Below are 23,950 nucleotides of genomic sequence, written 5' to 3'. Positions count from 1 at the left end.
TGTCAATGTGGGAATTTTATCCTTTTTTCTTTTTTCTTTTTTTTGCTTTGGATCTTCGCAGCCAAACTTTTTCTGAATAATGTAGCACTGTTTAAAACAAGGGTATGCACCAGGCTCCAGCCCCCCAGTCAATATCCTTTGATACCAAAGATGATTTTTTTTTTTTTTTTAGACATATCATTGTGCATAAGATCCCTAGATGCCTGTTAAAAGAAGCAATAAGAAGTATCAAGAAATCAAGATGTATATCCAGTAAAGCAAGTCAAAAGAGCTATATGCCGGAGGAAAAGTCTCAAAGCCCAACAGAGACTGACCAAGAAGAAATCCGTTCAGCTGGACCAGGCTAATGCTCCAAGAGAAAGAAGAGTGCTTGAAAAAGCAAGTCCTAAAACAATTGAACAAGGCAGAAGCCCATGCCATTGCTATGGTTTAGAAAATGAAGGAAAAGATATACAAGACAAAACTATGGTCAAAGGACAGGCAGAAGAAACCGCCGTTGAAGTCACTATAACGGACAACCATCGACGAAGTTCAGACGCTAGACACATTAAGCCACAGTGAACGATTAGCTTTATGTTATATTTCTGCATTCGTATGTTTAAAAAACATGATTTATTTACTGTTTTGAGTCTCAGTAGTGTTTATGCATCAATTAGGCTCATTGTTTAATTGTCAAAGCAATGGATTCCCAAACCTCCATTGATAAAGTGCAATGTTTTTGGAAACAGCTTCTTACAATTGGGAGACGAAGAGTGGACTGAAGAGGCAATGACAATAACATGCTAAACCAAACTCTTATCAGGCAGAATTAGGATTTTGATATATTGAAAGATTCCTGCTGTTAATGTATTATTTTCTGCTTGAAACAACACTACAGTCTTGTGTTAGCAGCCACAACTTCAATCTTGTGAAAGACTGATACAGAATCACACCAACACCATATATTGACCAAAACAATTCTAATCCGATCGTTTAGTTGATGTCTTAATATACAAATATACAGCACGAGTCTTTCTTTTAAATTACATTTAATGTAGTAAAAGACAGAAAAATACCCATGAGAAACCATGTGAGAACTTTTATTTGCAACACTTTTCACCTTTAGAATCCCCATGATCCCAAAACAACAAATACTGACTCGTGCTTGACTGTCTGCTCTCCAACAGGCTTTTCATCTTCTTTAGTGGCACGAGCACATTTAGCCTTGATAGCGATGTCCACATGTACAATGAGAAATCAAAGAGCATTATGTTCACATACACATAGCACAGCAGCTACACATAACAGTTACTGGCCTTTTCAGGGCTGTTTTTGAGTCAGAGACCTTATGTCTGAGACAGCAAGTCCTTGTGAAGAAAGTATGAGAGTTTAACAAAAGCCAGCAGTCCTCAAGGAGTCTATTATGCTAGGTTTGTCTGTGGCACCCTGGTTTCTCCGACAGTGCTGCTAGATATTCTCAGTATTTGTCCGGGATCTCTTGACAAAAAGCAGCTTTATATCTCTCCTCTGCTTATGTATTGATCACAACGCTCCTACCTCAGTCACATGAGAAGAGAGCTTTTATTGCAGTCTAAGTTTCAGTGGCTCTACAAACAGATCTTTCCTTTGTTTGTTGCTGTTGATCAAACCAGACTTGAAAACGATGTCAGTCGGGAGGGAGAGAAGGACCGGTCCAAAACACAGTAAAACACTGCAAATGTGTATACATGGCTTCCACTCTCTGCCTTTTTGTGGGGACATGGGCAGTAGAACTGGACCACTTAAACACAAAATTAGAAAAGAGAGTCCTGTACATATTTAAAAGAAGAGTCGCACAGCACAGTGTCCCGCTGGGCCTCAGCCACTCTTCTGTGTTCTTGAGGTTTCGCACCATTTCTCTCCATTCTTTAGTGTCCGTCGCTGAACAGATTAGAAAATAGTGTGAGGATAATGACTGTCTGGAGCGTAAAGTGTAGAGATGACGCTTTGCTGGGGAGGCTGCTCGACGGCAGAGTCACAGGGCCCATTGGTAATGCATTATCTATGACCTGGAAGAGGAGAAAGTGTCAAAGTGTTAGGTTAAGGTCTGTTGAATAAAAAAGTACATGCCTGGCCATTTTCCTTTAGTTAGATAGTAATCAACAAGTGTCTACCTCAATTTCAAACCAAAGGACTATTAAGACCATTTCAGGACAACACTTCCCCTCACATATACTGTAGTTAGTGTAGAGCAAGCGATCTACTACTTATGTAAGGTGAACAGTGTGGGCTAATGTACCATACAAAGCCTTTTGAGTATGAGCAGCTCTTTGTGGCCATCTGCAAGGTCAGACACACAACGTTTCTCGCTACCTTCTCTATGCTGTCTGTCGAAAGCAGAGGAAGGTGACACACAACAAATACGCTTTTCACTTTAGATTTCCAATCATACTCACTGAAAGACTTTGAATGCTGCATTTTGATTGATTGGACTGTGAATTCAATAGTATATCCTTGGGCTTCGTCAGGTGTTACTTCAGTCTTTATTTATTTATTATGGTGTGCGTATTAAATGTTAAAGACTTCTCTCTTATCTTGTTCTTGTTTAAGTCCTACCTGTGTGGGAATGAGGGTGTCCAGCATGTTCCCTGCTGTCTCCATTGTTCCGGGGGCAATAGTGTTCTTGGTTTCTCTGTTACTGTGACCAGGGCTAACTGTAGCGGACTGACTTGGAGCGGGCTGGTCTTCTGCTCCCCGACCAAACGTCTTGAGAGAATTCCCTGAGAAACGAAACACATCAGCGAAAAAGGGATTATTATTAGACTTTAGCAACACAGTATTGACATTTTCCGATAACATTCTTCTCATGTCTTTTTTCCACTCAAAGCACACAGGAACCTGAATATTCCATGACAGGTGGGAGTGTGGAGGGAAAAAGCACAACGTGAAAATGCTCAGTATTCCCTTCAAGTAGTCGGACTGCACCTGGCTCTCCACTTCGGCCTCATTAACTCGTGGAGCATTTGCACTGGCCAAACAAGTCTGAGGCGCTTTGTGTATGTGTCGAGGCCAGAGGATAGAGACATTCCTTATGCTCAGTGATATGTACAGTATAGAAACTGGAGCGATAAGGAGTCGCCTTGTTGCCTTGTCAGAACAATGGCCTGTGTCTTTTAATTTTTTTCTGGTTTTGGCCAAATTGAAACTTTTGTTATTTTTATGTTTTTGTTTGTCGTTGTTTGCTGTAAATGCAGCTAAGCACATTCAAATACACAATAAACCTGCATCTCTACAGTATGTATTCTCTCTCTACTCTTTCCTTTCAATCAATCAATTAAATCAATCAAAACTTTATTCATAAAGCGCTTTTCATACAAGTTTGTAACACAAAGTGCTTTACAGATTGAAAGCAGTTCCCGCCCGCCCAATCACCCACTCTTCCAAACAGACAACAACACTGCTCCCCCCTCCCCATAGCCACACACACACACACACACACACACACACAAAACACACACACACAAAAAAAAACACACGCACACAAAAAAAAACACACACACACAGGCCCACACACACACACACACACACACATTCCCGCACAGACGCACATGATGAAATAATGGACGTAGTGCTGAGTCTGGGTACAGATGAACCAGGTAAGGAAATGCCATCAGAGCCTGGTACTTTGCACTGACATGTACCTTTATGGTTATACATACATTCCCACTTCAGCCAGTGCTAGGAAAATGTATATATCTATATTAAATATGCTTGAGGTTCTCCATCCTCCAATATTCAGGGATTTGTAAAATGCTGATTGATTGATCAATTGATTTATCTGTCATAAATATCATTAGCTTCAAACATGTTTCACAATGCAAATTGTTGTTGTATGTCAACCTCTTGCCTTAAGATCTGACAAAAAAAAATTGCGGTGCTATATTAAAAGCAAGTTAAGGCTTTTAAAGGGACTATACAGTGTTGAAGTCCTTGCACTGGCTCTCTATTGAACATCAGGTTCAGTTTAAAATCTTGGTGCTAACCTTTCGAGCTCTACATGGTCAGGCTCCCACTTATATTGCTGACCTACTTAAACCCTACAACACGTCTCAGAACCTGAGGTCCTTTGGGCATAACCTGTTGATGGTTCCACGAACACAGTTTAAAACTCGGGGAGACCGCTCCTTCAAAGCCGTAGCGCCCCGACTTTGGAATAAACTTCCTCTTGACTTGCGCTCATTGGAGTCAGCAGCTATCTTTAAAAAGCACCTAAAAACCCATCTGTTTGAGAAAGCATTTGAGTCCGGCTGATGCAATACTGACACCACTTGTATAATGAATGCTGAATTTTGAATTATTGCAATGAATATGCTGTTTTATAATATGTTTTAACACTGTGAAGCGCTTTGTGACTCTGTGCCTGTGAAAGGCGCTATACAAATAAAGTTTACTTACTTATACAGAGATAATGTATGTATTTTCCTCCCCCTACATGTTCCAGCAATGTCCTAAGGTGTAGAATGAGCTCAGACCTGTTCACCACAACTGCCTCTAAAATCCTGCACTGTCACTCAAAAAGATGTCACTTCGGGTCCGAAGTGCCGTCATGCACGAGCTTAAAGGAATAGGCCACCGTTTTTACATACTGAGATATGTTCTTACCTAACCTTAGTCGAGTTAATATATCCCCGTCTGGTCTTTATCCGTGCGCTCTGTCACGCAAACGGAGCACATTCGCAGCCTCTCCCACATGTCATATAGCTCCAAAAAAGCTCACGATAGAAGCTACCAAGCTCTTCCACGTGTTCCCTATTTAAATAAAGTTACGTGAAGTGTTTTCATGCAAAGTATATTTACACAGAAATGTAACATGTCGATTTTATAAGCAGATAAAAAGGGGTACTACATTGTGAGGCGTAATGATACAGGAGCACAGCGTCCGCGCAGTAACTCCTAAAGGTTATTGACGGAAGTGAGCGGGGGAAGTCTTTAGGAGTTACTGCGCGGACGTTGTGCTTCTCGTATCATTACGCCTCACAATATAGTACCCCTTTTTATCTGCTTTTATTATACGGCTCTTCACAACGTAAGTAGAACGCTCCGTTGATTTGAATGTGATTTCCCAACGTTCTACCGGTCATTATTTTCTGATAAAGGACCTCTGAGAAATGGCAACGGAGTTCGTGCTTTCATATCACTCCGCGCGTACGCAGTAGCGGACACACTATCTGTCCCCGTCACTGCAAGAGAAGTTGGGGAAATTGCTCGTGAAGTTAGCGTGAGTCTGACTTTCAACTTACCCAGAGATTCACCACCATTCCTCCTCTCCAACTGCGCCTTCAACTAAGTAGCTAGGCTAGCTATTAGCCTCGCTGCTTCTAGCCTAGCAAAATAAGCACCTTCAGGGCAAAACAAGACCCCTCTGCTTCACATCGGGGTCCGGTTCGCCCTGTCGGTGCTTATTTTCCCGATAATGACCAGCGTTCTATACATTATCCCTTACATAAAATCGACATGTTACATTTCTGTGTAAATATACTTCGCATGAAAACACTTCACGTAACTTTATTTAAATAGGGAACGCGTGGAAGAGCTTGGTAGCTCCTATCGTGAGCTTTTTTGGAGCTATATGACATGTGGGAGAGGCTGCGTATGTGCTCCGTTTGCGTGACAGAGCGCACGGACAAAGACCAGACGGGTATATATTAACTCGTCTAAGGTTAGGTAAGAACATATCTCAGTATGTAAAAACGGTGGCCTATTCCTTTAATATAGAAGGTGCAGTTACATGTATGACCTGAGGTGGCAGTAGTGAGTATAAAATGGCAAACTTGCATCTAGCCCCTTTAATAGCAGTAACAACAATAGTACATATAATGATATACATCATATGTACTATTGTTACCGTACGGTGAGGAATCTTACGTAGTTCTGCCAATGTGTCCCTACACACCTTTCTGTGTGGAGTTTGCATGTTCTCCCTGCTTCTGCGTAGGTTTCATCACTCCGGTTTCCCCTACCACTATATGTATGTAATAGGTTAATCCTTATCTGTTAAAAAACTTGTTGAATGGGAAAGTCTATAGCTGTCATACAAGGTGTAACATGGCCTTATTGTTACATTTCTGCCCATTTTACACTTTGACTATTTTGGTTATTAAAAGGTAAACTTTTCTCCAATTTATAAAACGGCGCAAATTTTGACTTTTTTTTTAATCCAAAAAATAAATACATCTGTACAAAAATATATATATTTACAGAGTCTGCCCTTTTTCATTCATTTTGACCGAAATAAATACATACAATTTAAATAAATGAAATGAAGTTAGAGGAAAAGTTGATTGCTTTTTAATTTTCCAACTTGCAGCTGCCAATTATAAAATTCTTTTATCTGCTCCTATATTGATTTTCCATCTTGAGAAGTTGAAACAGCAATTAATTTTTGTCAAATGCCAAAAGGCTCGTCCGGCTGTTTTGTTTAAATTTACCTGGACGATTGAGAATTTTTGTTAAATGAAATTAAATCAGAATTTGGGCAGTGGGAATCGTCCTGTCCCAAACTGGGCTCTGATAATAGAACTTGGATGAATTCTGAATCATCTGTTATTTGTTTCATGGCAGTTTTTGGTGTCACACCCACCACATATAGACAAGGGTGTGGATGTGGAAATTCCAGCAGTGTCCAATGACATTATGGACGGGGATCAGACATGGCCTGGATCTAAACCATGTCCCGGAACTTCTCTGTACAGCCATGTCCCAGGTGTGCAGTAGGAAACTGTGTCCTCCATGTCTGTGTGGGGGCGAGCATGTATGGACCACCAAGTATGGAGTGAATGAATAATGCCATGTAAAGCGTCTTTGAGTGTCCCGAAAAGTGATATATAACATCAATGCATTATTACCACGGCTCTTTTCCCAACAAGAACGTGTCCTTGTTCTCAAAAGAGTGACCATGTGCTGGTCCATGTGTAGATAAACTGCTGAGTCCAGGCCCCTGCATTATGTTCTAACCCTCATTTCATTTAACCACTGTTGCTTTTCTATCTTTTGGGGTCTCAACCTTGGGGTGTAGTAGCCAGGAGCATAAGTTGTTAAAAGATGTCCTTGTGTTTGGAGAATAAATGTAGGTGTCAGTCCAAAGTGTGCAAAAGAGTTTAAGATTGCATTAACCTTCTGGATGACTGAGAATTCACACCGTCCAAGGTAGATTTTTAAAATATGCTTACTATGAATTACTTGCTGGTTTGTGTGAAATGGTCCAGTGACAGTGTCAGGACAATAGTACCACATCAGTTTGATTCTAGGTGTGTGTTAGTGAAGTATGGCCGCATGTGAACTGTGCTCATGATATTGGTTGTTTTCTTCATATTTTGTTACTTCTGAGAAAAGTACTGAATGAGTCATGGGTGTCAAACTATACACATGGCTATATGCTTTTCCATGGGGTGCTGTATATGAGAAAATCACACTTCATTCTCCTGATATATTACAAAATGTATAGCCTCATAAGACTTGCGCTTATGACGTTGGTCGCTTTTTTAATATATTTGTTCCTCAAGAGACGAGCATCAAAGGAGTAATGGGCACACTCCTGCCTCCATCACATCCGAACAGCCTTTATATCCTAACTATCTGTTGCTACACAATGAAAGAAGCTGGTGTGACAAAGTTAGAAGATTATGTCCCCATTTAATTGCTCTGTTATATACATAGCAATGGAGTTTACCTCATATCAACCCTTTCTGCTGAGTGAAATGTCCAGGGGAGTTGTGCTGAAGTAGATGGGGGCAAGGATAGGATGCAGGACAACAGATTTGGCGTTTGGTATCTGCATCAAACTGGTCAGTTAAGGTGTTTTTGTGTCTGTTTTTTCTATGAATTGCGTTTTTGTGCGTCTGAATGTTTGTGATATGTTTTGTGGTGTTTCTCCAGTCTTTGCGGACCATTGTTAGATCTGTGTCGGTAAAACGCCTACACTTTTTATGTAAACAAAGTGCTGGCTCAGAAGTTATGGGGATGTGATTGGATCCAGTTTTGTGAGCGGACAGACAATGAAGGACGGTAAACAGCGGAGATATTGAGCCGGACTTGTGGCTAATCCACACAAGCCGCCTGTTCCCTCTTCAAGAGAGCATTGTACGCTCCTTGTTATTGTTGTGTTTTGGGACGATCTGGACCTTTCAGCTTTCCTGCGGCAGATTGGTCAGTGTTATCTCATGGAGAAAGAGACCACGGTAATCTTACGGTTTCTTCTTTTCTGCCATCAGAAAGAAGGATTGCAGTGTCAATCCATGCCAGATCCAAATGACTAAAGGACAGCTTTATCCATCATGGCTGTGAGCAGGATCAACTTTATCCCTCCTTCACTCTGTTGTCTCCAATTGTGTACATACATTTGATATTGCAATAATGACTCCCTCTGACAATACCAAACATGTGATTAGAATCAGTAGTAGCTCTTCATTGTACATGCATGTTTTATTCAGTATGCCAAAGGTCTTTGAAACTGTGATGGTGCCGCTCATTAAGCTGTCAATGTAAGCAAACCTTTCTTAAAAAATGAAGGACAAGCATTTTAAGACAAACGCACACAGGAATCAAGAGAAGTTGTCTGTGAATGTTTTTGGCATAAGATCAGCAATGTGGATGCAGCCAAACTTACGGAGGCAGATGTTGTCAGCGAAGTATCCCAGGAAGTCATCGCACTCGTCTTTTTGGCTGCCGCTGTTGGCGCAGGTGCACCATGGCGCCACACTGGATGTGGAGTTGTCCACATAGTTTGGGGTTATTGTACTTCCTGCAGATAGCGCACAAGGCCAAGAAGAATATGTTAAATATTTATCCTTTTGACTGGTTAGACACAGGGTTTATTTTCTCAAACTCTGAAAATGTGAAGGTCCTATATTATGCATTATTCAAGCTATTTTTAGATACCTTTAGACCTTGCGTCATGGTGCTGGGCATACAAAACGCCTCGACTGCTTAAAATGAGTGTATAATTATTTGAAGTGGAGCCAATGTGAATACTGGAATTATCTCAACAATTCAACACAGAGGAGCACCACTTCGCGATGTAAGAAAGCACACATTTTTAAATCTTGAAGAGGAGAAGACTGAAATGCAGATCACCACAAATGTCCTTCATCACGTACGTAAAAGCCCAAGAAATAAACATGATTTGAATATGAAAACATTCAAATTGTTGCATTGGTTTCGCAATAGACAATTGGGTTACCAGTGTCCAGCAGAGAGATTTGATTTTGCGGCTGCTTCTTTTCTTACATCTTGTGTTGGAGGGAGTCAAGTGCTTTAATAAATATAAGAACGAATAAAAATGCCAAGTGTGTGTTTGTGCTGAGGGGCACCATTTGAGCTTCTTGAAATGCATTAGGTTGGGTTTGCTCCTCTGTCCACGGTGTGCAAAGCCATGCCCGGCACTTTTTCATGGAGCGTTAGAAAACAAATTAAACATGCCTCTGCAAGCGTCACTTTTCTGTAATTTATTATGCCCTTTCTGACGCAAAGTTTCTTGCACTTTAAAATCCACAGACTGCACCAGATCTTCCTTTCAAATTGTGTTAATTTTTCATCAGAACAATTTTTAACTTTAGTCGTTTTAAGTGGTGTTTTTATGTCTGTTGGAATGTGCACTGTAAGCACCTTGCAGAATATTTCCATATGGTTTTATCCAGTAAAATAAACGAAATGAACTGATTACTGAGGAAAACTCCAACTTTTGGGTGTTCTCAGTGTGCTTGTAGTTTTCCTTTAAAACTAATACTTACCAATGAGCCCCGTGTAGGCGAGTAGGCAGGCTCCATAGTTGTCTTGCATGCAGCCTGTGGCAGATGTTTCTGACGGAGCACAGTCGTACTGAAACTGTGCAAGGCGAGATCTACAAACAAACCTCTTTGTTAGTGAGAACATATCCTTCCTGTATTATGTTTAAAAAATAAAATAAAAAGTTTCTTCTCTATACACTGTTAATTAAGAGTCTGGTTTAAGCTCTGGGAAATAGGATAAAGAGTGAAGGCATTGGAGTGTAATGCAAAAGTGATAGAAAGAGTAATATATTTCATCCCTCCAGACCTGGGATCATTAGTAAAGCCCTCTGAGTGTAATGGGCCTGTGAAAAATAATGGCCATGACCAGAGATAGCAATGAGCGATAACTCTGATCCATCTGGCTCTTTATCTGTGCTAAATATTTAATGTGTTATTGCAGCGGACTCTCCGGGGCGTTCTAACCCACAGTGGTAGAGAGCTTAGGGGTAAAACAGAGGGCCATTTTGTTGATTGAGTGGCTGTTTGGTTGGTTTTCAAGAAGCCATAATCCTGAGCTGCTCTGGTTGGAACATGCACGATCAGTCTAAGCGTGAGATAACACAGGGATAGGTTCAGCTAATCCAAAACAGGGTTGGATAATTAACACCAAGCAAGCGGGGACTGTATGTGAGAGATCACTTTAATATCGACTGCCGACAAGGGGACAGACCGAATAAATGATAGGCAATTAAAACACTACTAACCTGCACACATAGTCCGCTTTACAGATCCGCATCTGAGTGAGGCAGTTGGGCTTGTCTGGACTTTCGTAAGAGCAACTGGGCACGATGGTCTGTCTGCGGCGCTCAGCACATGCCGTGTCAGTGCAGGGGCAGAAGAGCAGCTCATGTGTGTAGTCTGCCGGCACACGGTCGAAGAATTTACGCAAAGCCTTGTTGCATTTGGGCCGGTTGCACAAGCCCGATTTGGCCGTCGGCTTGATGCAAACGGAGACATACTCGGTGCGCAGCTTCTGGCACAGGTCGTCCACATTGCACGCCTTGGCCGCATCCAGGCAACGATTTACTGTTGGCAGGCTAACCTCCGAGTCTGTGTATGGGGGTCAGATAAAGAAATAAAAAAACATTTGTCAGCTGGCACATAGGTAGCTCAGAAGTGCTTGCAGATACTTGTTTCTGCCCACTGGATTTATTTAAAATAAGTTTTAAAACTGTGCTCATTGTCTCATGAGCACATTGCAATATGGGCAGAAATCCAATTTGTTTGTGAGTAATGACTATTCTCTGCAGACCAACAGGCTGTTTTGATTGGTGTCTGAATGTAAGTTATTGTGAAACCTAACAATATTAAAATCATTGGATGAATGTGTGGCTCAAAGGAGGATTGTTAGACAGTTTGTTAATTGCCTCATTATGAAGTGATGACACTCTTATCCAGCTCTATATAATCTATTTAACTGTCAGGAGCCATGGCATACACTCTTACTGTAAGATGGACATTTCAAGTGTCTTCAGGGCACCACTGAAAAATCTGATTCAAGCTGACCGGTTGTTATTGCAAGATTTCACTAATGGAGCATACTAGTGCTGTGCTTTGCTTTAATTATAATATGTTAGTATTTAGATTGTAAAAAAGCAGAAGTTATACATCTTCCGCTATGAGGATAGGAGACTTCAAGGCCTGAGAACTTCAGGGAGGGGTTTCCTCATGGTTCCCAGAGGCAATAATAAACACGGTGAGGCTGTGTTTCTCGTCCTGGTCGTGGCACACTGGACCAGCTCTATACCCTTCATCGGGTGCTCGAGGGTTCGTGGGAGTTCGCCCAACCAGTCCACATGTGTTTTGTGGATCTGGAGAAAGCGTTCGACCGCGTCCCTCGTGGTGCCCTGTGGGGGGTGCTCTGGGAGTATGGGGTCCGGGGCCCTCTGCTAAGGGCTGTCCGTTCCTTGTATGACCGCAGCAGGAGCTTGGTTCGCATTGCCGGCAGTAAGTCAGACCTGTTCCCGGTGCGTGTTGGTCTCCGCCAGGGCTGCCCTTTGTCACCGGTTCTGTTCATAACTTTTATGGACAGAATTTCTAGGCGCAGCCAGGGGCCGGAGGGTGTCCGGTTTGGGAGCCTCGGGATCTCATCTCTGCTGTTTGCGGATGATGTTGTTCTGATGGCCTCAACAAACCAGGACCTTGAGCACGCTCTGGGGCGGTTTGCAGCCGAGTGTGTAGCGGCCGGGATGGGGATCAGCACCTCCAAATCCGAGGCCATGGTTCTCCACCGGAAAAAGGTGGCTTCCCCTCTACAGGTCGGTGGGGAGTCCTTACCTCAAGTGGAGGAGTTCAAGTATCTCGGGATCTTGTTCACGAGTGAGGGACGGATGGAGCGTGAGATCGATAGACGGATCGGTGCGGCGTCAGCAGTGATGCGGTCGCTGTATCGGTCTGTCGTGGTGAAGAGGGAGCTGAGTCGGAGGGCAAAGCTCTCGATTTACCGATCGATCTACGTTCCCACCCTCACCTATGGTCATGAGATTTGGGTCATGACCGAAAGGACAAGATCGCGAATACAAGCGGCCGAAATGAGTTTCCTTCGCAGGGTGGCTGGGCGCACCCTTCGAGATCGGGTGAGGAGCTCAGTTACCCGGGAGGAGCTTGGAGTAGAGTCGCTGCTCCTTCACGTCGAAAGGAGCGAGCTGAGGTGGCTCGGGCATCTGTTCCGGATGCCTCCTGGTCGCCTCCCGCGGGAGGTGTTCCAGGCATGTCCTAGTGGGACAAGGCCTCGTGGAAGACCCAGGACACGGTGGTGGGACTATGTCTCCGAGCTGGCCTGGTGTCGCCTCGGGGTCCCCCCAGAACAGCTGGAGGAGGTGTGTGTGGATCGGGAAGTTTGGGCATCTCTGCTGAGACAGCTGCCCCCGCGACCCGGCCCCGGATAAAGCGGAAGAAAATGGATGGATGGATGGAGGCTGTGTTTCAGTTTTACGCTGCTAAAGCCTGGAACAGTCTTCATGAAGATGTGAGACAGGCCTCAACTCTGACAATGTCAGATCCAGGCTGTAGCAGTGCATTTTAGCTGTGAAAATAACGACTGAAAGTATTTTATTTTTTTCTGTACTCTTTGCTTTTAATGTAATTAATTATATATATTTTATGGATTGATTTTATCTGTCTTCTTGTAATTTTATGTAACTATGAAGCACTTAAATTCCCTTGTGTATGAATTGTGCTCGACAAATAAACAGGCCTTGAATTGTGTACTATGGTGATATATATTATTCAGATACACTCCTTTTGCTTCTCCGATAAACAACCTCGAGCAAAACTCTTGTAATTTAAGGAAAGAAAATGAATCGGAACCAGAATATTGTCTATGTATACAAAACTAAAATCCTTGAAGAAAGCTGAGTCGTTGTGGGATGTCGTTCATTTGTACATTATCTGGAAGGCCTTGTTTGGCCTTGGGCTTGCTTCCAGGAAAAAAGCTTTGAATACAAGAGCGCCATCACTGGGTGGAATAAGTAAGTGTGGTCAGGTTAATGAAGGTTAATGCACTCACCAGCTGTGATGGAGGCCAGGCGAACGTAGTCGTAATCCCTGTGCACTGTCTCGTAGGGATAACTCTCCACCAGATTTAGTCCTGTATGGGAAACATCTGCTGCATTAATTATATAAAGTCAAGTCAAGACTCAATGATGGTACAGGTGGCTCTTATTGGCTAATTACATTTAATATACTGTATATTTTGTTTTTATTTTGCAAATACTGGATGTTTGCTTGTTTTCTACTGTAACTGCTGACCATGGATGACGGACTGGTGCAGGCTCCAGTAGATGCTGAGGCAGTTCTTCTCCTTCTTCATGCCTCGTTTGCACTGGCAGCCGTTCAGTGGACTTGAGAGCAGGGCAGAAACAGCATTGGCACACTGGCTCCTGGCCCCGGGGCCCAGTTTCATGTTGCCATTTCCCGCCACACACTGCCGCAGGGTCCGCAAGCGAGGGCTGCAGGTCTCATCACTGGAGCATGAGTCACCCGCCACCAAGCAGTCCCTACCAGCCACGATCACCTCCAGCAGAGCTGTGGGAGAGCAGACAGACGGGGATTAGTGAGGGTTACTGTACATTCAGAAAATTATTACTTCTAATTATGCCAGGGTTTCTCAAATGCAATGTTTTCGCACAAAGTTCTGATGATGCAGCTATTGATCCATATCAACACAGTGATTTTAGGCAAAGGCCCACACAACCCACTGTCATTGATCCCATTACCCACTTATGCCGGAGTCTTTTCTAACCCTAAATCCACATCTCAACCCTCAAACAGTCTTCCAAATAAGTGAGGACCCATACACAAAATGTCCTCATTTTCCAAAAATGTCCTCAAACTCAAACTGGTCCTCACAATGTTGTAATTACAAGAACACACACACACACACACACACACACACACACACACACACACATGCATTATACAAGCAAGCTCAGGGTGAACAGCAGACCACCAGGTTGATAGGCAAATGCTGACCCAAGACAACATTTTCATTGATTATTGTACTGTTCAAAAACTTTAATACATTGTCTGAAGGAGACAGTCTGACTTTTCCTTACGGTTTTCAATGACTCAAATGTAGTCTGCAAAAGTACATCTGTTGTACTTTAGAGGCTGCACTGTCCTTGTTGCACTGAATACACTAAAAAGCACTTTACATTGCAAATCCTGTTTATACCTCAAGGTCTGTGTTGACTCAAGTGTCAACACAGGTTTTTGTCAGATAGCACTCTGTAGCCCATGTCAACACTAAATCGCAGCATATTAGCCTCTGCACCGTTCTATCGATGGCTGGATCCATGGACATCCATAGCAGTGATTGCCTCATGCAAAACACTGACAGGTGAATTGATTTGAGACACAAGGCGGTCTTAATGGTTTGGACTACTTCAATACTAATCAGACTTTGAATAATAACGTTTTGAAAGCATCACGAGCCCTACTGCATGTTTGGCTGTTAATTGTACAACATTGGAAATAAAATGGTTTATTTAAGGGGGAAACAAAATGATATTATACTATTACTACTTCAAATTTGATCAAGTAAAAGTTATTACACATCTAGTCTTCCTTCAATTATTATTTTTTTCACTGTTTCTTCATAGCCACACTTTTGACACGATATTAACGACACATATTCTGTTTTTGTTTTAACTTTACACAGCTCTGGGAAAGGGGTGCAGAATGTCATTAGAACCAATGGGACATGTTTGTATAAGCTCTCAGGAGTTTGTCTATTCACCTTATTCCGCCCCGCCCACTTTTGCCACTTTTTGCTTTGTCTCGGCACTTCCGTTGTACAGACACTTCCGGTCGAGCGCGAAGCCCGTTCATTTAAACGGAGAACGAGGGAAAATATTCTCCGCTCAAATCTGATGTTTAGTCGATTGATTTGTGTAAAATGGCCAATGTTCATTTGCACCAACATGTCGACACTGCACCGTTTCTCTGCGCGGCCAAAAAACTGCTTTGTTTTCTTGTAGTAACTGATTTTATCTGGACTTCTCCAGTCCCATGTTAACTGATAGGAGAAAAGGGGCGGGCACAATTCATGGCGGCGCCCACGCGAACTTCCGGAATAAGGTGAATACTCTCTAGTTTAGTGTAGCTTCCTGGAAGAGGGACAATCCAACACATCCAACACTTAAAGCAGGCGTGCCTAAAGTGCTAAATCGGGCCTCAGATCAGTTTCAGTGGATCTCTGTCTTCTTGTTACCAGTTTGCTAATCGGTCCAATCGCTCAACTGAAGATGCCACCTGCGCTTCATACAGCCCTTACTCACCTTAAAACAAAGGACTCCTATGTTAGAATGCTGTTTTTAGACTTAAGCTCAGCATTCGACACTATAACCACAGCAGCTAATACACAAACTGCTCCACCTGGGGATCAACACATCACTGTGCAACTGGCTGCTGGACTTTCTGACGGGGGCAAGTCCTCCAGAACCATCACACTGAACACGGGGGCTCCCCAAGGCTGAACTCCCTGCCTTCATTCACATGGTTTGAAATTATATTATTGGTCACTGTGTTTCTCTGTAGCTGAGAAACATGTCATTTATATTTCATTTTGAAACAGAGCTGCATTAAGGCTCTAAGCATAAATATAGAGTTCAGACGCCAGTTTAAGAACCTTTGTCTACAATAAAGCAGGGAGAGTGGTCAGTGAGCTTTGCGCGCCTGATCCTCGTGTGTCCATTCGAGTGCTCCACCAGAGGTGAGAGGATCACGAGTCTCCACTATTTTTTGTGACAGTAATAGTTTTGGTGATTGGGTGAGGTTATCAGTGATCAAGAAATAACATTTACTCACACGCAATAAATTTGTAGGCACGCATTCATCCAATTGAGGCGCACTCTGGAGCCCAGAACTATGCACCATCATTTGGGTAACGGTCATTTTGAAGATTAAAAATGTAATTATGATCTTTACCGTACAAATGGAAAATCGTATTTCCAAAACTTTTCACAATGCACAATACTTAACACTAATAGACCAATGTCATTTGCAGCATAAAAGAAGGGCCTTGATGAAAACATTTTTTTTAAAACGTTGTATGACACTATTTATAATAAAAATGTATTCCATAGCATGACCTCAGACAAGTCATGTGAAATCCATTATTTTAAACATCATTATTAGACTGATTTATTCCATCATTGACACATCTGTTTAAATTGGTAATTTCATGCTGCTTTCATCTCCACACTGTCGGTAAATCCCCAACAAAGAAGTCTTAGCTATCACTTTCACCCAAAATTCCATTACAATTCCCAAAAAGCCCCATTTAGCATTCCCTATGAAATGATATAAAGGGGGGTCCACAGTACACAACTGGATTCAGCGTGATTAATGAGCGACTGGGGGTTCACACAAGTGAGAATCGTGAGAACAGCCGCACTACACGAGTCTGTCAAACAGCTGACCCTGCGCTGGCGCTTATACAGCGGTGCGTTTCGGCTTTATTTCTCTTTGGAGATAAACTGACCCCAGATCAGCAGATATGCCATTGTTTGCGAGGCGGCGAAACACGCGTGTGTGCAGATTGGTCATAAATGTCATGTGATCACTGTAGGCCAACGCAGTGCAGCAGTGCAGGTACACGTCTTCCTGAACTTGTTTATTGTTCTCGTAAATGGAATGTAAAAGAAGCGGGGCGTATTTCCAGTGGATTTAATGAGAAACGAGGGTGGACAGACATCAGTCCTGCAGCCCCAGCATTGTCCGGGCACAGTGAGTGATGCTACACTTCTGTTTGGTTCTTGTTCGCTTTTGGTGATATTTTGTACTGTTTGCCGTGATCTGAGCGTGTTTGATTTACTGTGACTGAGGTTAGTCTCGTCTTTCTGCCGCCCACATTAGATGATTTGAGCGCGAGTCCAGTCGTGAACCCCGTGGAGTTTGCAGGTTCTCCCCATGTCTGCGTCAGTTTCCTCTGGGTACTCCGGGTTCCCCGACCACTTAAATCATGTGCCATAGGTAAATCCTCCAGCCAGGTGAGTCTGACCAGCAGCCTGGCTCCACATTTGGAGATGGCTCCCCGGTGCGGCACTGCCATCGCCCACTGCTCCTAACGGGTCATCCCAGTGGCGTCGAAGGATGGGTCAAATGTAGAGGACAAATTTCTTTGTACAGTTGTTGTATAATGACAAATAAAGCACTTTAATTTTAACCTTAAGTTTGTGAAATCAGTTCTAACCCTGGTCTTTTTCTTTTTTGACTGGGCCCGATGACGCAGATTGGCCGCCTTGCTTCCATCTGTCTACCCCAGGGCAGCTGTTCAGTAGTTACTTACCACCACCGTGTGTGAAATGAATGAAAAATCACTAGTGTTGCACTTGGAAAAGTACAATACAAGTGTAAGCCAAAAAAGGTCCTTTCACCGGATGGGAAGAACTGATGCTGTGACCAGTGACTATAGAAGTAACCAGCATTCAGCAATTCAGCCATCAGCATTTTTATAGTTAGAAGCTGGGCTTCAGAATGCAACTAATGAGTTCACACACACACCTTGGGTGCGACTAAAATATTTTTTGGGTCTTATCTCAAACTCGTGTCACCAGAGGATAAACAGATGATGTGTGACGCGCAAAACTTAATTCACTTAAATTAGCACTTTCAGATTGCAGCTATGAAAAAGGCCCAGAATAACTTTCTTCTCACGTCCTCACCTCTGTGAGGGAGCACTCTGATATACTGCACTCTTTCCCTAAAAGTGTGTTGACATTTTTCTAACGTTGCATAATACTTATTATGTAACGTTATAGAGGATGAATTTAGCTGTTTCACTGTTCTAGTGCACCTAAATGAATAAACTCACCTGGTGCAACCAACCCAAAATGTCTTTTTCTTGAGCCCTGGGTACTAAATGCAATCCAGTCATAATTCAAATGGTTGCAGAAAAAAAAATCGCAATGACTGCAATTGTTCCGTTGTGGCAAATCAAAAATCCCATCTTAACTTTATTTATAAAACCTGCACGCTCCATAGTTTCGACTTCTGCAAATATGTTCTTAAAAGCACTCTGATTCTTGTATTAGTTCAACATTTCAGGCTTCTGTCAAATGTCAATAGATATGCTCCAAATTGTGCAGCATTATGACACATTGCAACCCAGACGTCCCGAAAGTCCCCATCCAGTGTTCCCTGAATGAAAGCAGCATGTTACTTGAGCTGCAAATTCTGCCATTGCTTCCTGCTATTGCCAGCGTCCACTAGTCCAGATGGTCAGTTGCAAATTGGAGGCAGAGTTCCCAGGCCTTCACTTCGACAACTGTGAGTGTGTGTCCGTTAGTGCTGCCCGGGCAGAAGCTGAAACAGACACCATACATCATGAATGCAAATGAGCTGCTTGACTTGACATTTCCAATAAGCCTGTCTCAGTGTAGCAGTGGCTTTGGCCAATTAACCATGTCAGTAATCAATGTGTTCTGAGGCCCTCTTTACTCCTCGCTTTTCCTTTGCACTTCAGTCAGGGGCAGATTAGCCGATCAGTTACCCCGTGCACACGCCTAATGGCCCACTTCAGTGCAGATAAAAGGCAGAAAGATACCTAATGAAGTCAGCTGGATTCAGCATCACCCTCCTCAGAATACATGGGCACACTGTAAGTCGCCCTTTTTATCAATGGAGGGAATTATGGAATGATTTAAAGTTTCCGTGGAGTGCTTTACAACTACAAGAGAGACCAAAGTGCCTCACAGAAAAAACACACACACACACACACGCACACACACACACAATAATGCACAGCTATCCCCACCTGAACTGAGTACATTATCTCCCGTTTGGCTTTACCCAAATCTATAAGCTTATTGAAAAAAGCATCAAATGTGACGAAAAAGAGACACGAATTTGACGAAAAATAGACAAAAAATGTGACAATAAAAAGATGAAAATTTGATGAAAATTTTGACGTACGGTCAAGGTCAAGTTTATTCATAAAGCATATTTAAAACAACATTGCTGGCCAAAGTGCTGTACAGAAAAATACATGTATATAAAAAAAAACACAAATAACAACAATGTCCTGCTCTTAAGTTTTGGTTAAAAGCCTTTGCAAACAAAGAGACAAAAATGTGACAAAAAAAATATTAAAATGTGATGAAAAAGAGACAAAAATGTGATGAAAAAGAGACAAAAATTTGACGAAAAATAGGCAAACATGTGACAAATATAGACAAAAATGTGACAGAGACAAAAATATGACATAAGAGACAGAAGTGTGACGAAAGAGACACAAATGGGACGAAAAAGAGACGAAAATGGGATGAAAATATAACAGAAAAGCTACAAAAGAGCAACAATAAGGATCAAAAATGTGTGAAATAGAACGACAACAAGGCAACAATGCAAGGAAAAAGAGCCATCAGTTTTGTCGGTCTTAGCTTTCAATTGAGGGATTACTCTGGCCTATAGGCTGGATTAGATAGATTTGGGGAACGCTGAACTGGTGAAAATGCGCTCGGTTCAGGTGGGGGTTAAGAGGTTAAGACCTATAGGACTGTGGTAGGTAAAAAAGTAGTAGAAAAACGTAAAATAATTTTGCAACTTTCCGCAAAATGTCAATAATTTATGAGCGCCTTAATTGTGATTAGCTTTACTTCATGAACTAGCAACTTGCCAAAACCTCTGTAGTTTAACCATTCCTGACTTGGTTACTCTATGACATACATGTGCCACTTTATATCATATTACAGGTAAAAACTTAACTCTTTTCATTTTCTCCCTGACAACGCATTTCCAAGTTGACGTCCTATCGTGTGAATACCAAAACGTACAAATGTAGGCCACGATGCATGAGTTGTTTTGTGAATGATTCAATTTGTAAACAAGGGCTCACATGAACAGTGAGCGCTTTGTTATGCGTGCCTGGTTTGAGTGGGCAATGTGTAATTTCATTGTGTTCGCGCTCATAACTTTTGACGTTTTTTCGGCAATATACAATGACTTCAGAAAGTTTTCTTACTTTGCAGTTTGACACTAACATCCTACACATTTCATTTTATTGGCAGAGATGACGTTACAAAATATGAAGAAATATAACAAAAAGTCTTAATTTTTACTTACTTTTGTCTTCAACGTTTTAACAAAAACATAGATTTGAATACTTTGTGAACCTTGAATGTTGTACTTGTTTAATTCTGAACCGCTGGTCCGCTGTTCCTTTCTTTTTGGAGAGAGGTGAACTTGGAATAATGAGCAAAAGCCTGGGCCGCAGTGGGAGGTGGAAAGGACTGCAGTCTCAGGTCTAAAGGACAAGTATGTAATTTGTGCCATTCATCAGCCTCTATCAGCAATTGTTCTGACAGAGGCCATTCACAGGCTTTTAGTTAAAGTCAAATCAGATCATATCACTGCAGGATGAAGGGCCCTTGGTCCACACAGTGAGGCTCAAGTCTAAATGCTTTGGTTCAGACTCAGCAGTGAGGTCTGTGGGAGTTCTTTTTCATTTTTCTTTACATCAAAGTCTAATTTGCATTCCCTTTTGAATTCAGCAGGACCGCATTAAATAGACCACACAAGTACCTAATGACTCAACTCATGTAGTATTTGCAGATGTTAATGGCAAGAAATAACATTCTTATTTGTTTTTCGTCATTGTCTTCAATAGGCAACAAATAACAGAAAGCGGCACACCTGTCTCCTTTGGATAAATGTCCTTCTCAAATCAAGGGCAGGCCTTTGTGAATGATACAATGACCGCTATACGAAGATGAATGTGTATGATCGAGAAAACACGGTGGAAAGTTAAATTTGTGCATTTGGATATTATAAAATGTTTAGATTTTGAAGTGAAGCTTTTTTTTATTGTACTTCTCAAAGTAGTTTTATCACAGTACAAGTCTATGAAAGTTAAGTTAAAGAGGAACTAAACCTTCATCAGATTTGCGTGTCATTAGTATTAGTGCTGCATAAAAAACTATCCTCTGCTGTCGTGGCATGTCTTTTTTCACTCAATAGATGTGATGATGATGATGATGATGATGATGATGATGATGATGATGATGATGATGATGATGATGATGATGATGATGATGATGATGTTGAAGAAATGTAAATACGAGACTGAGTGAGCTGTTATGGATGTGATGCTGATGAATGACCCCTGACTGCACTGTATACACTGCGTTCCAAATTATTATGCAAATGACATTTTTCTAAGATTTTCTAAATTGTCAACTCAAATGAGAGTCAGCATATTTTTTAAGTCTTTAACTGGTAGAGGATCATTTAAATGTGGTGGAAAAAATCTCCTAGGGATAACAGTATTTTTTTCAAAAATAAATATACTAAAAACCTCAAAATCCACTGTTCCAAGTTATTATGCAACTCGTCGTTTCAATACATTTTAAAGCTCGTAATTAACTGAAAATGCTCATTTGTTGTATTTGTAGCATTAGGAGGTCATATTTACTGAAATCAAAAGCTATTTCAATCAAAAAAATATTAACAGGTCAAGTTATATTTTAACCTAGGAGCCCTTGTGTGATAGCCGCTTCAAAATTCTTAAATCCATTAAACTTGTGACTTTTTGGACAGTTTCTGTTTGGATTTCTTTGCAGGATGTCAGAATAGCCTCCCAGAGCTGCAGTTTGGATGAAAACTGCCTCCCACCCTCATAGAAGTTTTTTTTGTTGAGGCTCCAAATGTTCTCAACAGGGTTGAGGTCAGGGGAGGAGGGGGTCCACATCATGAGTTTCTCTCCTTTTATGCCCAAAGCAGCCAGTGATGCAGAGGTATTCTTTACAGCAGGACATGGTGCGTTGTCATGCATGAAGAGGATTTTGTTCGGGAAAGCACAGCTCTTCTTTTTGTAGCATAGAAGACAGTGGTCAGTCAGAAACTCCACATATTTTTCAAAGGTCATTTTCACACCTTCAGGGAGCCTAAAAGGGCCTAATGGGGCCGACCAGCTCTCTCCCCATGACTCTGGCCCAAAACATGACTCCGCCACCTCTTTACTGACGTCACAGCCTTGTTGGGACATTGTGGTCATTCACCAACCATTCACTACTCCATTGATTTGACCATCCAGGGCTACACGGCGCTCATCAGTGAACAAGACTGTTTGAAAATGAGTCTTCATGTATTTCTGAGCCACTGCAGACGTTTCTGTTCATCAGCTTCAATTAACAGTTTAGGGGAGGCCCAGATAGAAGGTTTATGCACAACTGCAGCCTCTGGAGGGTCCTACACCTTGATGTTTGGGGGACTCCAGAGGCACCAGCAGCTTCAAATACCTGAATGCTGCTTTGTAGCATCTGTTCTCATAATCTGATGTGTTTGTCTGGCAGAAACCGTCCATATTGTGCCTTTATCTGCACAAAACGGAGTGTGCTCTGAATCATCCACAAATCTCTTATCAGTATGACGATTACACTTAATCTTTCATGAAATATCGAAGGTTTTCATACCTAGACCAAGGCATTCAACTATTTCATGCTTTTCATCAGCAGAAAGTCCCTTTTTCTTTACCATATTGCTTGAAAATGATGATCTGCATAATAAAGTGGAACACCCTTTTTCAGTAGTTTTTCCCTTAACTGGGCTTAACCTGACAACTAATCATCCCAGGTCTCTGAGATTAATGTCAGTGATTCATAGAGCCCCAAGACACGATACCATCCATGAGTTTCATTATTATTGCTTTTTTTTTTACCTTTTTGACACAAAAATCCAATTTGCATAATAATTTGGAACGCAGTGTATATATGACACTTTCTCCTAATATAATATAAGGACTACAGATGGAAATTAGCTTGAGAAGCTACTGTCTGGTACGGTCATCTTTGCTCTTGAGCATAATGTAATTGTACACTGTCACTGTGATAAATAGATAAACAAACAAACAACACCGTACCTGACATAACCCTCTCCATTTATCCCGATTCAAAGAGTGCACTGGTGTCTGCCTGTTGTAGGACTGCTTATGCAATGCTAATGCTCTAATACACTTTGGCATGACTGCAAGTTATGGAACATTGTGTCGCGGCGATTGTCGGCTCATCAAAAACTGTCCTGCAGTGCTGCCTCCAGCCTCTGTGTGACAAAACACTGCCTACAAGAAAAAACAGAAGCACAACTGTAGCTACATCATTATTTATTGATAGATGTCAGAACAGCACAGTCATAGCCTGGAACTTTACCCAGGCAGGAGTTTGTGTAACAGTCTGCCCATAACTTTGTTACTCACAGAAACACAGGCATATTCCATGGCTGCGAGCTGGACTGGAGTCTCCTATTTTGCCCCTAAAGGCTTTGTGAACCACCTCAGGCTTAACAGTGTCAGGCTCAGATAGTTTGCGAAAAGCTATGGGCATTGTGCCAGAAGTGAAAAGCACAACATCTCCCACCTGTTCGCCTACAATTTACACTCGTGCACTACGCAAACACACTGCTAGTCCGCTGTGGTGTTTCTGTTGACCCAGAGGACAGCACTGGCTCATACTTTACTACCACTTGTCTCCTACATTTACATTCATTGTCATCTTGTGAAAATGACTGTACATCTCTAATGCAGTCATTCAAAACAGCCACCAACAAAACAACAAAACATTATTATTATTTTACTATTGGTTGGCACACAAACTCTTCTTTCATCCCTCTGTCAATTTTTAGTACAGACTTTTATTTTTTTGTTTCAAAATCAGAGTGAAATATTGACT

The 23,950-nt window shown here is 42.0% G+C and overlaps 1 protein-coding gene across 1 annotated transcript in view; it reads right to left on the bottom strand.

Moving 5' to 3' along the window:
• Positions 1-1,050: 1,050 nt before the first annotated feature.
• Positions 1,051-23,950, bottom strand: part of gfra4b (GDNF family receptor alpha 4b) — a 43,565-nt gene continuing 20,665 nt past the window's right edge. Inside the window, exons 2-8 of the mRNA XM_079556354.1 lie at positions 13,536-13,811; positions 13,294-13,374; positions 10,490-10,835; positions 9,747-9,856; positions 8,624-8,758; positions 2,575-2,738; positions 1,051-2,027 (exon numbers count right to left, since the gene is read on the bottom strand). Coding sequence (XP_079412480.1) covers positions 1,887-2,027; positions 2,575-2,738; positions 8,624-8,758; positions 9,747-9,856; positions 10,490-10,835; positions 13,294-13,374; positions 13,536-13,811 — 1,253 coding nt within the window. The 3' untranslated portion in view covers positions 1,051-1,886. The remainder of the gene's footprint in view (positions 2,028-2,574; positions 2,739-8,623; positions 8,759-9,746; positions 9,857-10,489; positions 10,836-13,293; positions 13,375-13,535; positions 13,812-23,950) is intronic.

Source organism: Gobius niger (genome assembly GCF_951799975.1).
Source record: "Gobius niger genome assembly, chromosome: 5".
Lineage (NCBI taxonomy): Eukaryota > Metazoa > Chordata > Actinopteri > Gobiiformes > Gobiidae > Gobius > Gobius niger.
The sequence above is the reverse complement of the archived record's forward strand: the minus strand, read 5'-3'. Positions and strand labels throughout refer to the sequence as shown.